Raw genomic sequence first — 13,814 nt, 5'->3', positions numbered from 1 at the left:
TTCATTTTAATACTTACGTTTTATAAGAACTAATTTAAGTAAAAGAGGCGAAAAAACATACATTAACGGCTCAAATTTTGTAACAAACTATCTTTACAAATATTAAATGGACTATTCATATGTTGGTGTATCGATGAGCTATAAAGTAGTTTGATTAAAAAAGAAACCGAATGAGGTATGATTCGCTAAATAAAATTGACGATACTCACGTTCTTCACGTTTATCCGATCTAATTTGATAGGAGGCGCTGTCTCGAAAAACGAGGGGTCTGAGAATGCGGGACTCTGGGTGCGGGACTGTAGATGCAGCAGGCTCCGAGTCTGCAGCTTCATACTACTCGTTTAGATCCTGTCTCTATGAAACCCCTCCTTCTCGAAATGCACAATGTGCTCTAATTGGTCAGCTGGACCAGTGTGTTGTGATTGATCAACCGCTTCCACCATGTTTTGGAAATGTCACGCCTCTTGCCATAAACACGAGTTTGGCCCTGTCCTAAATGGCACCCTAAGCACTTGTGGTCTTCCATTGGCAAAAGTGCGCATCAAGGGTGCATATCGACCGCAAAGGGGGCACTCGCGAGCAACCTTCTGAGGCCTAAAATGACAAATGGGACACTCTACGGTCTCACAGACTTAACGGACACGCACACGTGGCAGCCACTGTAAGTCCACAAGACCGAAAGTGAATATGAAGTGTGCCATTTGGGAAAGGGCATTTCAATACACTACTAAGGCAGCTCAACCAGGCCTGGCCCCTTTATTGTATATGCCTTGGGCATGAATTATTTAAATGAGGAATATTGTGACAATGTGACATGTTCGTTCTCGGAACAAAACTCAGAACTTCAATGGAGGCGTTTCAGGGAGTTTAGAAACAGTGCTTTCTGATATAGAGAATAACTCCTTTTGGAATGTACTTTGTAACTTTTCAGACCATTTTCATTTTCAAACCGCAACATTACACACTAAAAAAAGTTGAATTTGTAAAAATAAAAATCTTGATAGGACCTTTAAGACTGTGTAGTGTAGTTGAAGTTAAGTATTTCTTCAATCTGTTTACACAATGGCTAAAAATGACACAAGAACAAACTCACTTAAGACTTTTTATAACATGAGATTGCTTATGTATATTCACTTCAGTTTGTGTGACAGAGATAGACTGGATTAAGCACTGATCATGCAGTTTTACCACAAGTAGGTCTTTGCTCTGCAAAAAATCTAATTCTTAATGATTTTTTTTTTGTTGTAATGTTCCAAGTATCTAAAATTCCATGTAACAAAATCCATTTTAGAAAAAACAACGTATAACATATTAAGACTTGTTTTTAGAGAATGAATCTTGAAAATAAGTGTACTTTGTCTCATTTCAGTGGCATTTTTTTCAATTCCATGTGAAATGATACACTTTTATTTCCAAAACCAAGTCTAAAAATCTTCAAAGTGCACTTTCTTCAAAGAGCTATTTTTACTGAATGATGCAAAAAACACTTATTATAAACTCATATCAGTTTTTGCGGTGTGGGCGAGTTATGAATCAGGGGATGATCAGGAAACATTGCAGATGGACTGGAAAATTCTGAGGCCCACCAGGTATCAAAATACAGCAATGTGAGAGCTAACAAACATGATGAACAAATGCAGAATGTTTTGTTTCATTAAGTTCCTATAAACACATATGGTTTGGATCACTGTGATATCACATTTACAATAACATTATTCTTGAAGAATTGCTCTGAAATACTCTTCCAGACAGAATGACTCTGAATGCATGTCTGAACCAGCTGTAAAAGAAGGCGTACACTATGGGATTACATGTAGAATTATAGTAGCCGACCCACAGGAACAAGTCAAACAGCAGTGGAGGTACAGAATATCCAATGAAGGGATCTATAAGATTACAAAGAAAAAAAGGTGTCCAGAAAGTCAGAAACGCCCCCATGATGATGGCTAAAGTCTTAGTGGCTTTTCCCTCTTTTTTTAATTCAGAATTCACACTCTGAATGGCCTGCACCTGCCGTTTAGCCACATGTAAGATTTTCAGATACATGCAGAGCATGACAAAAGCGGGAACGTAAAAACAGGCCAATGACATTATAGTCGCTGCCTCTCTGCTCTGAAACAATATGCAACTTCCATCACATTTAATGTTCTCATAGTAAAAATCTTCAATGCCAAGAATATTAAGCTTCATGAAGATCATGCCAAACCCCAGAGCAGCTGAAACAGTCCAGCTGATAATAATCATAACTAATGTGGCCAGTGATGTCATTTTACTGTGATATTGAAAGGGGTAACATATGGCATAATATCTGTCTAAAGAAATGATACAGAGGTTTAAAATAGACGCAGTGCACAGAGTCACATCAAGACTGCTGTGTATTTTACAGAACAAATCTCCCAGATACCAGCACGTCTCGATGGAGCGCAGCATGCTGGGAGGCATCACAACTCCTCCTACAAGCAGATCGGCCACGGCCAGCGACAGGATGAGGTAGTTAGTTGGTGTGTGAAGCTGCTTGAAATGAATGACCGTTATGATCACCAACAGGTTTCCTATGATTGTGACAATCGAAGAAACACTAAAAAGGATGTAGAGTAATATTTGAGTTTCCAAAGGATAGAAAAACTTCGGACAAGACGTGTTACTAAACTCATAACAAAGAAAAGGCTTTTCCAGGATTCCATTTTGGTTGATGTTGACCTGTGCATCCATTTACACAATTCACTGGAGGTTCCCTGTTTGAAATAAGGGAGTGAAGTCAATTCCAGCCTTCAAAAATGCAGCTACATTTATGAATCTCTATGAATGAATTACATGTTAAAAGCTCAATGGAATACTTAACTTGACCGTATAGGAGAATAAATCTGCGCTGAAGAAGTTTTATTTTTTTTGAACAATACTCATCCACATGGAAACTTGTTTCACAGACTCTCATCCATGTTCTTACCTTTCCTTCCTTCTACAATGAACCAGAGCTAAAGAGAGGGCACATATATACTGTAGCACAATAGTTTCATGACAACCTCCCTACTGTCAGATCACACAACATTTGAGTTTCCAAGGTTACACAGTCTTCCCAAATGTCTACAAAAAAGCGCAACAAGGCTCTGAAACTGCATCTCAACAATGGCTGAATTTGGAATAATATATAACTAATATGGACAAAACCTACATTTCAAAACATAACCCAAATAACACTCCAAAACAAACACCCAAATAGTACAACAACAACAATACTAAACACTTCTGTCTGCCTAATATGTGATTTGGTGAATGTGTTTGAAAAAATTATAAATGATAAATGAGAATTGAACATCAAACTTTAAACATGGCTTCTCTGAGGACTCCAATGATATCACTTATTCTTGATCATATGATTTAAAGTGATAGTTCACTATTATTTTGAGGTCAATAAGTGGTGTGATGAGGTCACTGATCAGCCCTTCTGGCACCGACAACATGTCATGTTCAAAGTCACTCATATCACCTTTCTTCCCCATTCTGATGCTCAGTTTGAATTTCAGCAGAGCGTCTTGACCAAGTCTACATGCCTAAATGCATTTTAAGTTGCTGCCATGTGATTGGCTGATTAGATATTTTGTTAATGAGCAGTTGAACAGGTCTACCTAATAAAGTGGCCGGTGAGTGTACTAGTTCTGCCTTCACATGCTATCATAAATTTCCCCACTTATGAAGTTATGATTACGAGCTTGTCGCATTAAAGAACTTTGTTGTAGGAAAGAACAGGAATCATGGAGTACACCAAATTTATTCTTGCCTGTTTATTGGAGCAAAAATTATATTTACCGTCCCATTCATTGACAACCATATAAACATTCACCGTGCTATCTAGATATTCAGCTTGCTGACCATTCTGGAATGTGTCAAATACAGGCTACTTTCGCTATGTATAACACATACAATATGCTTCAAATGATCATTCATGTATAAATTGTAACAACAAGACAAGACGAAATTCTTGAGAGAGCGTTCATGTCCAATTTTTAACTAGGAAACCCGTATTTGCGAAAATCCGATAGCACGTGAAGGCAGAATTAGGCATGCAAAACACATCATAGCAGATTATTGGTTTTAGTGAACTTCATCAGATGTTGTGGACTTAAATGGCACTTCTTTTGTGCAATGATTCAGCATGTTTATTATGTTCATACAGCATGTATGCATGTGATGTCTGTGTTGTAGCAGCGAGGGATTCATATGGTTCTCAATCCTATAGGCCCATCTGCACTTCATGTTTTGGATATTTCACTTGTCTAACAGTGATTCAACTCACCATCTTAAAGGTTAAGTGCTGCTCTAGTAACTTAACTGTGTGTCAGATTAGCAAAGGGCCTGGATGGACTGAGAAGAACTAAATTAAAGGAATTAGGCAAATCAGATAAATGCTAAGTGTTTTTTACAATTCCAAATATTTTTAATTAAAATATCTTTGTGAAAGTTGCATCATTTTTTTAAATAACCTTTGTTTCATCGACCTGAAGAATGAATGCTATATCAGATGCATGTAATTCACTCGTTTAGTCGATCTCTCTCTCATAATACCATAATACTCTACTCTAATGAAGCGACTCAACGTTCCTCCGTAAATAGTTCTAAAGTGACGTTTTAGCTTGGGCTCAACTGTCAAACTGTCAATTTGAGATTTAAAGTGTAAATTGCAGGTTACATTTTCACGAAGATAATGCAATGTGCTTATTAAACATAAAGATAAGAACCGCCCATTTTGTTTTTTTTATACCAAAATGCTGAATATAACATGAAAAGCTGGTACTTTTTACAGTGGTTTTAAGCACTCCCTCTCCCTTCCACTAGGCTGGGCGTGACGTCATAAGAGGGACTCCAAGCCTAGAGTTACCGTTACGGTACGTTCACACGGGGCGTCAGCGTCAACGCTTGACGGAAGGCGTGGCTGAAGTTTGGCACTGACGCCATGGTCATAGCAGCGTCAGCCAATGAAATTAGACAGGAACTCAACAACAAGCTTCATTGCCGTGATTGGCTGCCGCCTGGCTACTGTATTTGCATAGAGCGATCCTGATTGGCTGACGCTTCCGTCTGCGGCGCTTCACTGGCGTTGCTCGCGGCAGAAGTTGAAAAATTCTCAACTTCTGCCGCGAGCAACGCCAGTGAAGCGCCGCCGACGGATCCACAATTCTTTTCGGCAACACTTGACGTCACCCATTCAAAGTCAATGGGAAGCGTTGACGCTGACGCCCCGTGTGAACGTACCGTTAGTCTAACGGCAAGTAACGTTAGGCTAGTAGTTATATTGGAGACCTAGCTAGCAAAAATGGTTAACTATTGTGTTTGTGCGGGATGTACGAATACATAAAAATTCACCTCTTGCCCTCCCGCGGGCTCCATCATCCGCCTTGAGCTCGGTCCGTCCAAAATGGCTTTTCTCGGCTTAATCCAGTAAAAGACGCGTATCTCGCGACAGCTCCATGTCGTTGCGGAGTTGCGTTTTAGCACTGAAAATATCGCGTTCTGTCAGCAGATGCCGGCAAAGCGCCATTGTGCCTGTGCAGTGTGTGCATCGCTACAGCTCTGATTAGGACTACTGACACCATGTAAATAATGTCTTCAGTCGTTGTCCCTCCTTGCTATTCTACATGACGGCAAGATTTTGAAAAGACTTTGGCTTGTTCCCTAATGTTATCAGTCTCCCAGTCGTTCTCCATAGTCAAGCCACAAACAGTAGGAATCTCGCAGAGTATGGGTTGCCACTCCCTCTTGTGACGTCATCACCCAGTCACTGTAAAAAACACGCTACCTTTGAAGAAACCCCAATAAATTTTATTTTGACGCATTTTAAGACAGACATTTTTAAATATATACATATTGAGGACTTTAATTTACACATTAATTGGTTGTGGTGGTTAACCTGCAATTTACACTTTAAATCCATGGCGGAAAGAAGTAGTTCTGCACTGCGAGCAGGACGAGGCTGAGGGCCGTGAGAGAGCGGTGCAAGGCCAGTGGCGTGATTAATAATGAGCGACACCTGCGCGACACACCGGTCTCGTATCTCTCACGGAGGAGCGGAAGCATAAAAGGAGGAGCGACGACAGTGAAAAACGAAAGAGGCTAGGCCTGGATTTATGTTGCGGTTTATTGTTATATGTAACAGCAGTCGTCCGTGAGGGGCTGCTGTCTTTTACTTTCGTTTTGTATTTGTTTAATGTATTGTATTAAAGTCTGTTGAATATTCGCCGGTTCCCACCTCGTTCTTCCCACAACGTCTAACTTCGTTACATCCACAAGAGTTTTTTAAAAGACACTCCGTTGTTTCTTATTTATGTAGGCCTACTCCCTCGGTCAGCACTGCTGTGCTGATATACAGTCACATCGCACTGCTACTCGTGTGATATTGCTCATATATTTAGAATGATTTTTAGAACTATATCTTTATCATTATAGCGATCATCCTTGGTGTCAACGGACGGAGCTGAATGGAAATTCCCACTGAAATGAACTGTGAAGAAATAGCTAAACCTTTTAATGGATTGTGTTAATGCATGCTGCTATGGAAAAAAGCTCAGTCACCCTTAACTTTGACTTTGGAACAGTTAACAAACTCTGGTTGGCAGACCTAAGAGTTCTCAATGGATGGTGTATACACAACAAGTCTGAAAGGTGCGAGGGGGCGAGGCCATGTAAACATTTAAAAACAAGCAGAAGCAAAGTCAATTCTAGAGCGGACTAGGAGCCGATGTAAAGACATTAAAACAGGAGTAATATTTGCGAACACCGGTTAAAGGTCGTGCAGCTGCGTTTTGGACCATTTGTAATCTAGATAAGGAAGAATTGTTTATTCCCAAATACAGGGAGTTACAATAGTCAATTCTAGAAGAAATAAAAGCATGGATTTCAGTTTCAAAGTGCTTAAAAGAAAGACAACTCTTCACTTTAGCCAGCGCTCTTAGTTGGTAAAAAAAAAAAAAAAAACTTGATTTGACGGTGACCACTAAATTGATTTGCTGATCAAATTTAAGTGCACTATCAAATAAGACACCCAAGTTTTTTACACACGATTTACCTGAAGAAGATAAGACACCAGAATTTAAATGAGAAATGTTTTGGCCAAACATGATGATCTCTGTTTTACTCTCATTTAGATAAAAAAAATTAAAAGTTGACATCGGAAAGACAGGCACTGACAGAGTCCAAGCCATTTTTGTGCTTCAGGGGCAAGTAAAGTTGTGTATCATCTGCATAGCAATGATAAAAATAGAGCGTAAAGGAAGCATATAGAGTGAAAACAATAAAGGGGCCAAAATAGAGCCTTGGGGGATCCCACAAGTCAGGGGGACCACACACGAATGGCATCCTCCTATATTGACTGAGAAGCTTCTATTTTTAAGGTATGAGTGAAACCAACTTAGAACAGTTCCTCTGATGCCGACAACTTGCTCTAGACAAGAAAGCAGGACATCATAGTCAACAGTATCGAATGCAGCACTTAAATCCAAAAGCACCAGTACAACAGAGTCACCCGTGTCAGTAGCCATTAAAACATAATTTAAAACTTTTACGAGTGCTGTCTCTGTAGTGACGAGTGACGTTGAAAGTGTGCTTATGGAGGGGAGATGTTTTATAGCACTGACCATGCATTTCTCACAGTTAAACTTTATTAGAATTTAATTCAAAAGGATCCATTAGATGGGCAGAAATCCACACTGGTGTATTTTACAGGATTCTTAATACACAGATTTGTTTTGCACTTCTTTAAGTATGAAGGTTCAGTTAAGAAATTGCATAAAAAATACAATAAAAGAAAATTGCATTATGTACCAATCAGAAAATAAGATAACAAGAAATTAATTTGCATATTATTACTACAAAAGCATTGTTCTTGAAGAAGAAGTCTGAAATACTCCTTTGGATAGAATGATTCTGAATGCATGTCTGAACCAGCTGTAAAAGAAGGCGTACACTATGGGATTACATGTAGAATTATAGTAGCCGACCCAGAGAAACAAGTCAAACAGCAGTGGAGGTACAGAATACCCAATGAAGGGATCTATAAGATTACAAAGAAAAAAGGGAATCCAGAAAGTCAGAAACGCCCCCATGATGATGGCTAAAGTCTTGGTGGCTTTTCCTTCGTTTTTTAATTCAGAATTCACACTCTGAATGGCCTGCACCTGCCGTTTAGCCACATGTAAGATTTTCAGATACATGCAGAGCATGACAAAAGCGGGAACGTAAAAACAGGCCAATGACATTATAGTCGCTGCCTCTCTGGTATGAAACAATATGCAACTTCCATCACATTTAATGTTCTCATAGTAAAAATCTTCAATGCCAAGAATATTAAGCTCCATGAAGATCATGCCAAACCCCAGAGTAGCTGAAACAGTCCAGCTGATAATAATCATAACTAATGTGGCCAGTGATGTCATTTTACTGTGATATTGAAAGGGGTAACATATGGCATAATATCTGTCTAAAGAAATGATACAGAGGTTTAAAATTGATGTAGTGCACAAAGTCACATCAAGACTGCTGTGTATTTTACAGAACAAATCTCCCAGATACCAGCACGTCTCGATGGAGCGCAGCATGCTGGGAGGCATCACAACTCCTCCTACAAGCAGATCGGCCACGGCCAGCGACAGGATGAGGTAGTTAGTTGGTGTGTGAAGCTGCTTGAAATGAATGACCGTTATGATCACCAACATGTTTCCTATGATTGTGACAATCGAAGAAACACTAAAAAGGATGTAGAGTAATATTCTAGTTTCCAAAGGATAGACAAACCTCTGACAAGACGTGTTACTAAGCTCATAACAAAGAAAAGGCTTTTCCAGGATTCCATTTTGGCTGCTGATTATTACGTCCATTTACACAATTCAGCTTCTCTGTTTAAAACAAGAGGAAACTTAATATCAGCCTGCAACATAAAGTTCAATAATGTATGATCATTACATATAATTCAGAACATAAACTATACACAGCATTGCTCTGCATAAAGTCAAGAAAACCATGTTATATATATTTAAAAAAAAATACTTTTAAATAATTTTGTTTCTGTGCCACTTAAATTACCAATTTAGGAGAATAAATATGATACTGAAATCTTGAGTTATTTAATTATAAAAACAGTTCATTTACATGAAATCTGTTTCACAGACTCTCATCCATGTTCTTACCTTTCCTTCTATAAACCAAAACTACATCATGAAGCAAATTTTGAGTGCTGCACATTTATAGCACAAGAGTTTCATAACAACCTCCCCCCTGTCAAATCATACAACATTTGAGCTTCCAAGGTAACAAAGTCTTCCCAACAGTCAACAAAATGCCTTTCAAAAGATAAACAAGGCCTTGAAACTGCATTTCATTTGAACAGGTTTTTATTCTGATAAAACAGCTAATTCACTTACAGAATTACCTTCTGATAGGAGTCATTCCATGAAAGGACTGCCATGCTATTTTGAAATGTAAAATATAAAGAAAAAATACCTTTCTATACATCATAGTTTACAATACACTTTTTTATATCCAAAATGTGTACTTGTAAAATAGCAACAACAACAGCACCAAAAACAGCCTTCATTTCTAGAAACATCCACCATAATACTTAGTTCCACCTTATCAGAAATGGTGGCTGTTGCTATATATTTTATTATGATTTCAGGCAATATCTAAACTACATACAGTATAATAGAAGTAATACTATTGCACTTGTACAGAGAAAATCAGGTAAGCTACAGACTGATTAAAAAAAAAAAAAAAAGATCAGTGACCTTAGCAAGTGGTTCACGAGTTCACACTTACATCATATTAAACAGAGTAAAGATTATGTGTATTTGGCGTGCTGTCCGGGGAGGAATCTTTTGAGAAGAAGCCTGGACATTTGATACCTGCTGGCCCACGAACGGGGAGCAGTAATAATTTAGAACAACCAGTCGGGAGGGCTCGCAACGTTTCTTGCCCTACCGGCCGATGGATGAGGAGCAGCGTGATTTAAGCCCCCTGACCAGGAGGGACCGAGTTGCCTCTGGCGGGAGCAGCTCACAGCGTTAGGAGGACGGGCAATACTGGCTGACAAATGAGGAGCAGCCAGATTTGGAAATGCCCGATCGGGAGGGCTCACGCCGCTTCTTGACGGGAGTAACTCACGGCATCAGATGGGTGAGCTCTGCCGACCAATGGGCAGGGAGCAGCAAGATCGAAGACTGCCGACCGAGAGGGCCCATGTAGCCTCCAACGGGAGCAGCTCACGGTGTTGGGCCCTACTGACCGACAGAGGAGTGACGAATTTCGGAAGTCCGGCCGGGAGATTTCTCGCTGTGTCCCTTGGGAAATCAAGTTTTCTTGCGCGTTAATCAAAGACGCGAGGAAGAGTAGGTGAGAGATAAAATCCTTGCAGGATTATGCCAAGCGGCAACCTCCCTGTCTCTCTCTTGAAGCCAACACGGAAGTGAATTAAACGGCAATTCATCAACTGGCCGCTTGAGGCTGGCTGCAAAAGTGAGTCAAATCTGCATCAACTTTACAGCAGAAAAAAACATGTTTACAGCCTGGAGCAAAAAGTGGCTTTGGTCTATACAGCTAATTTTGCCCTTCATGACAACTGTGAGGGGGTGATTTTTTTTTATAACTCATCCGTTTAAATTCTATTAAGCCTTAAATTTCTACATAGTTAAGGGTGTGTCCACTTTTGAGTGACAGGTGGATTCCCGCTGCTGTGGTCATTAGTCATCATTAGCCGTTTGTCTGCTGTCTGTTAGCCGTCACATTACCTCAGCTCATTGTCTGACTGTAAAAATAAATAAATTCGGGAGTGACGCGCTGCCAAGATGGCGACGGTCGGCCACGCCCACTTTAGGCTTCAAAAACAGTCTTCAGAAACCTACAGGTGACGTCACGGACACTACGTCCATATTTTTTTACAGTCTATGGATTATGCGCATCTGAAGTTTAAGTGGCCGAGAAAAGATAGCAGTTCGCGTTTAGAACAGTTTAGACCAGGGGTCGGGAACCTATGGCTCTTTTCCGGATTTTATATGGCTCTCCAATTTTCAAATGTTGCCTGAAAATACACCCTTGAACATGATGATAAAATTATTTTTTAACTATTAGCGTACTTGATTAATGTATAATTATGAATGTGTATAATTAAATAAAATAATGTACAAAATATTTAGGTAAGAGACTCGCAGCTTAATATGATTGACAGCGGCGTTTTGGCATGTAGCTAGCCTACCTATCAGAGAGCTGAATTTTTATTGGACGACGTGGCCTGCGTCATGTCCAGATCAAGTTAAACAATGTTACCTAGCTAGCTAAATAAAAAATAATCATCAACGAGAGTAATATGGCGAAAAGAAAAAAAGACGACGATTACCGTTCTTTCCAGCCCGAATGGACGGATCACTTTGCATTTGTGGAGAAGTCGGAGTCCGCAGTGTGTCTCATTTGCAATGAACGTATTGCGTTGCTCAAAAAGTCAAACGTAAAGAGACATTTTGAGACGCACCATGCAGCATTCGCCACAAAATATCCCAATGGGGAATGCAGGAAAAAAGCTTGTGCTGAGCTTCAGCGGATAATGGAAACCGGACAGCAGCAGCTGCTATCATGGACTAATAAAGGCGGGAATCTGAATTCTGCGAGCTTTGCTGGCGCTCTGGAGATTGTGCGGGGTGGGAAACCATTTACAGATGGAGACTACATTAAGGATTGCATGCTCAGTGTGGCTAAAGAACTGTTTAACGACCTCCAAAACAAGGATAAAATTATCCAAAAAATCAAAGACGTGCCTTTGTCTGCAAGAACTGTTCATGATCGTGCACTCGTGATGGCTCGTCAGATAGAGGAGATGCAGATCAACGACATCAGTTCAGGTAGTTACTTTTCTCTTTCCTTGGATGAGTCTACCGATGTGAGCAATATAGCACAGCTGAGCATAGTCGGGCGGTATGTGATGGGTGATACAGTGCGTGAAGAGAGTCTCGCTGTTTTGCCGATGAAAGATACAACAAGAGGCGAGGATATGTTAAAATCTCTAATGGACTTTGCTGCAGAGAAAAAGCTACCACTGAATAAACTTATGTCTGTGTGTACTGATGGAGCACCCAGCATGTTAGGTAAACAAAGGATTCGTTGCCCTTCTGTGTGAGCAAGAGAAGCGGCCCATCTTAAACTTTCATTTCATTGTGCATCAAGAGGCACTGTGGAGAGGAACTTCGCGAAGTGATGTCATTGGTCGTTCGCATTGTGAACTTCATTGTGGCGCGAGCTTTGAATGATCGCCAGTTTAAGGCCCTGTTGGATGAAGTGGGGAGTAATTATCCAGGGCTGCTACTGCACAGCAATGTGCGTTTGCCCGCTTTGCTGCCTGTTTAAATGAAGTGAGGGCATTTCTGGAAAAGAAAGGAAATGTTCATCCCAAGCTCACTGACATTGAGTGGCTCCTGAAGTTTCACTACCTGGTGGATATTACACGTCATATGAACCACCTCAATGTGAAAATGCAAGGCATTGGAAACACAATCTTGTCCCTGCAACAGGCAATGTTTGCATTTGAAACAAAGCTGGAGCTGGTTATCAGGGACATTGAAAGTGGCCGTCTCCTGCACTTCGAAACATTGCGAGCATACAGAGAGGATTGCTTAGCGAGGGACCCCGCTCATCATTTCGACCTCAGGCAGCTTGCAGCCTTCACGTCTGATTTACTGATGTCATTCAAATCACGTTTTGCAGACTTTCGCAGACATGCCGATTTGTTCAAAGTGATAACTCATCCACATGTGTGCACCGTGGATGCACAAAACTTGAGTGACATCCCTGGCATCTCCATTGGAGATTTTGAGCTGGAAGCTGCTGAACTGAAGGTGTCGGATATGTGGGTGTCAAAATTTGTAACTTTGAATTCCGAACTGGAAAGCCTCGCTCGTCAGCGGGCAGAACTAAGCAACATAAGTGGGCAGATATGAGAAAACTCCAACGCGAAGACATGAAAACCTGGAACTAACTTCCAGCCACTTTCAGCACAATGCATCATGTCAGTGTTGCTGTGCTGACGATGTTTGGCTCAACGTACACATGCGAGCAGTCCTTCTCACATCTGAACAACATCAAAAACAACCTGCGCTCAAGGTTAACGGATGAAAGCCTGAAAGCCTGAATGCCTGAATGAAGCTGAATCTCACCAGTTACGACCCCAACTACAAAGCACTCAGCAAAATGATGCAGCAACAGAAATCTCATTAATGTAAGTAGGGTGCAATAAACTTCTTGTTAAACACTTGTTTATGATGCCCGTTTCTCAATTTCTGTGGTGTCTTAGGAGTGCTAGAAACCAGCACTATGTCAGTGAACAAAATATAGTGCTTTTTATGTACTGTGTATAGTAGCCTTAGCTTGGGTGTAACTGAGTAAAAAAAAAAATGCGTTATTGCCATCTACTATGTAACTAGCAGAACTACTACCAGTGCAAGTCGTATTACTGCATTTGTTATTACATAAAAATTTGCAAATGTATTTTAATACACAAGTGTAAAGTTTGCTGTGGCTCTTTTGAAAAAATGTCTCTAAATATTTTGTTTGTTTGGCTCTTCTAGATAAAAAGGTTCCCGACCCCTGGTTTAGACTGTCTGGGAAGGTGGACAAGATCAGAAATATCCTATCGATTTTCCTTATGCAGTGAGGCCTGGAAATCAACTGTATCCAAGTTAATGCCCAGAATTCAATGGACGAGGCTGAACCCATGGTTTTAACTTGTCCAATAGGAATCCCGAGCTCAGCAGAAACTGAGCAGGGCTGAGAGATCGATTATTAAA

The 13,814-nt window shown here is 40.4% G+C and overlaps 2 protein-coding genes across 2 annotated transcripts; both read right to left on the bottom strand.

The window, feature by feature from the left end:
- Positions 1–1,701: 1,701 nt before the first annotated feature.
- Positions 1,702–2,712, bottom strand: LOC311305529 (trace amine-associated receptor 1-like; the record flags this gene model as incomplete). The annotated part of the gene is made up of 2 exons (XM_084433301.1): positions 1,702–2,312; positions 2,385–2,712. The coding sequence occupies 2 exons, from the start codon at positions 2,710–2,712 to the stop codon at positions 1,702–1,704; spliced, it is 939 nt and encodes a 312-aa protein (XP_084289427.1).
- A 5,138-nt stretch (positions 2,713–7,850) lies between these two features.
- On the bottom strand, positions 7,851–9,251 carry LOC311304877 (trace amine-associated receptor 1-like). Its single transcript, XM_084432221.1, has 3 exons — positions 9,177–9,251; positions 8,785–8,885; positions 7,851–8,669 (listed from the first exon to the last, which is right to left on the bottom strand). The coding sequence occupies exon 3, from the start codon at positions 8,598–8,600 to the stop codon at positions 7,860–7,862; it is 741 nt and encodes a 246-aa protein (XP_084288347.1). The 5' UTR covers positions 8,601–8,669; positions 8,785–8,885; positions 9,177–9,251; the 3' UTR covers positions 7,851–7,859.
- Positions 9,252–13,814: the final 4,563 nt, after the last annotated feature.

This window comes from Rutilus rutilus (genome assembly GCF_951802725.1).
Source record: "Rutilus rutilus genome assembly, chromosome: 15".
NCBI lineage: Eukaryota > Metazoa > Chordata > Actinopteri > Cypriniformes > Leuciscidae > Rutilus > Rutilus rutilus.
Note: the sequence above shows the minus strand (reverse complement) of the source record. Positions and strands in the feature narration are given on the sequence as shown.